Source organism: Mesitornis unicolor, unplaced genomic scaffold, assembly GCF_000695765.1.
Source record: "Mesitornis unicolor isolate BGI_N332 unplaced genomic scaffold, ASM69576v1 scaffold41033, whole genome shotgun sequence".
NCBI classification, from domain to species: Eukaryota; Metazoa; Chordata; class Aves; order Mesitornithiformes; family Mesitornithidae; genus Mesitornis; species Mesitornis unicolor.
The window spans coordinates 701-2,184 of record NW_010176068.1 but is presented as its reverse complement, the minus strand read 5'-3'; the positions used below and the strand labels follow the sequence as shown (position 1 = coordinate 2,184).

The following is a 1,484-nucleotide window of genomic DNA, read 5'->3' as shown; positions in this document are numbered from 1 at the left end:
GGATGGGCGCAGGAGAAGCAGCAGCTCAGGTCCCCTCCTGTGGTGGCTTTCAGAGGAGGAACCGGCGGCAAGCGAGGAAGAGGAGATGCCGACCTTCAGCTACCGGCCGAGTGGTGAGGACGGGTGATTTTGGGGTGGGCAGGGGGTACGACAGGGCCTGACATCCCCTGTCTGTGCTCCCCCGGAGCGGCTGCAGCCGGTGCCAGCAGAACCTGTCCCTGCAGACGGCTGTCAAAGTCCTCTACGTCTTCTCCGTCCTCCTCATCGTGGTCGTCACCGTGTTGGCTGCCCTGGGTGAGCACGGGCAGGGTTTTGGGGGGGTCCAAGCAATGCCGCTTCATCACCTCCATGGGTGAGGAACAGCCCATCCGATGGCTTTGGCCATAGGCGAGCCCCTAACCCAAAAACCCCTCGGGATGCCCACCAAATCCTGGCTTTTCAAGCCCTCCTTGCCTGGAGGAAAGGTGTGGAGGGCGACTGCATCCCCAGATCTGCCCTCCTGCCCTGACTCCCCACTTTCCCTCGCAGTGTTCAAGAAGGTCGACTCCATCTCCACCGAAATCAGCTCAACCCAAACCTATTACGAGAAGAAGCTCGTCTCCATCCAGGAAGACCTCCAGGGCTTGGGTGAGTGGCTTGAACCTGGAGCATCCCCCTCCCCAGAGCCCAAAACCCCCCTTATCCGCTGGGATTTTGGGAAGGGAGGACTGCACGACCCCCAGGGAAGGGTTGGTGGCATTGGGTTTTTCTGGAGATCTTGCTGGGCGGGAGCAGGATGAGGGTGGGAGATGGTGCAGGATGGGAGCATCTCTAAGGATGAAGCTACTTCCTCAGCGGGTCCCCAGACCCCATAAACGATGGGGTGGGCTCAGGGACCCCCTACGTCCCCCGTTCAGATGAGAAGACCTCAGGGAACTGCTCCCTGTGCCACGAAACGGGGCAGCTGGGCCAAGAGATCAGCAAACTGCAGGGCGAGCTGGAGGAGATCCAGAAGATGCTTTTGGCTCAAGAAATCCTCCTGGACCGCACCTCTCGGATCCACCGCCACCTCACGTCGGCCGGCGCCGAGATCACCGGCGGGGTGGACAACTGCTCCTTCTCCATCCGTCGGGTCAACGAGAGCTTGGGGCAGCTCCTGGCTCAGGTCGGGGGCTGGCAAGGGGTCACCTCGCAATTGGGCAACTCCCTGAAGGGTTTGGTCCAGGAGCGTTACGAGGTGCGGGCGGCCGTGCAGCAGATGAACTTCACGCTGGGGCAGAGCTCCGACTGGATCCGGGTGATCCAAAGGAAGACGGACGAGGAGACCTTGACTCTGCAAAAGATCGTGACCGAGTGGCAAAACTATACCCGCCTTTTCGGTGGCTTGAGGGCCGCCTCTTCCAAAACGAGCGAGGCGGTGAAGAGCATCCAAAGCAGCGTGGGGGAAGCGGTGAGGCAAGTGGGGCAGAATTCGGAGAGCATGCACGAGTTGGTGCTGCAAGTGA

General features: G+C 61.0%; 1 protein-coding gene across 1 annotated transcript in view; it reads left to right on the top strand.

Annotated features, from left to right (window-relative positions):
- Positions 1-85: 85 nt before the first annotated feature.
- Positions 86-1,484, top strand: part of SCARA3 (scavenger receptor class A, member 3) — a gene marked incomplete at its 3' end in the record, with an annotated part of 1,876 nt that continues 477 nt past the window's right edge. The window contains exons 1-4 of the mRNA XM_010181644.1: positions 86-123; positions 188-294; positions 529-627; positions 897-1,484. The exon at positions 897-1,484 is cut by the window's right edge and continues 477 nt beyond it. Of these exons, the coding sequence (XP_010179946.1) occupies positions 86-123; positions 188-294; positions 529-627; positions 897-1,484 (832 nt within the window). The remainder of the gene's footprint in view (positions 124-187; positions 295-528; positions 628-896) is intronic.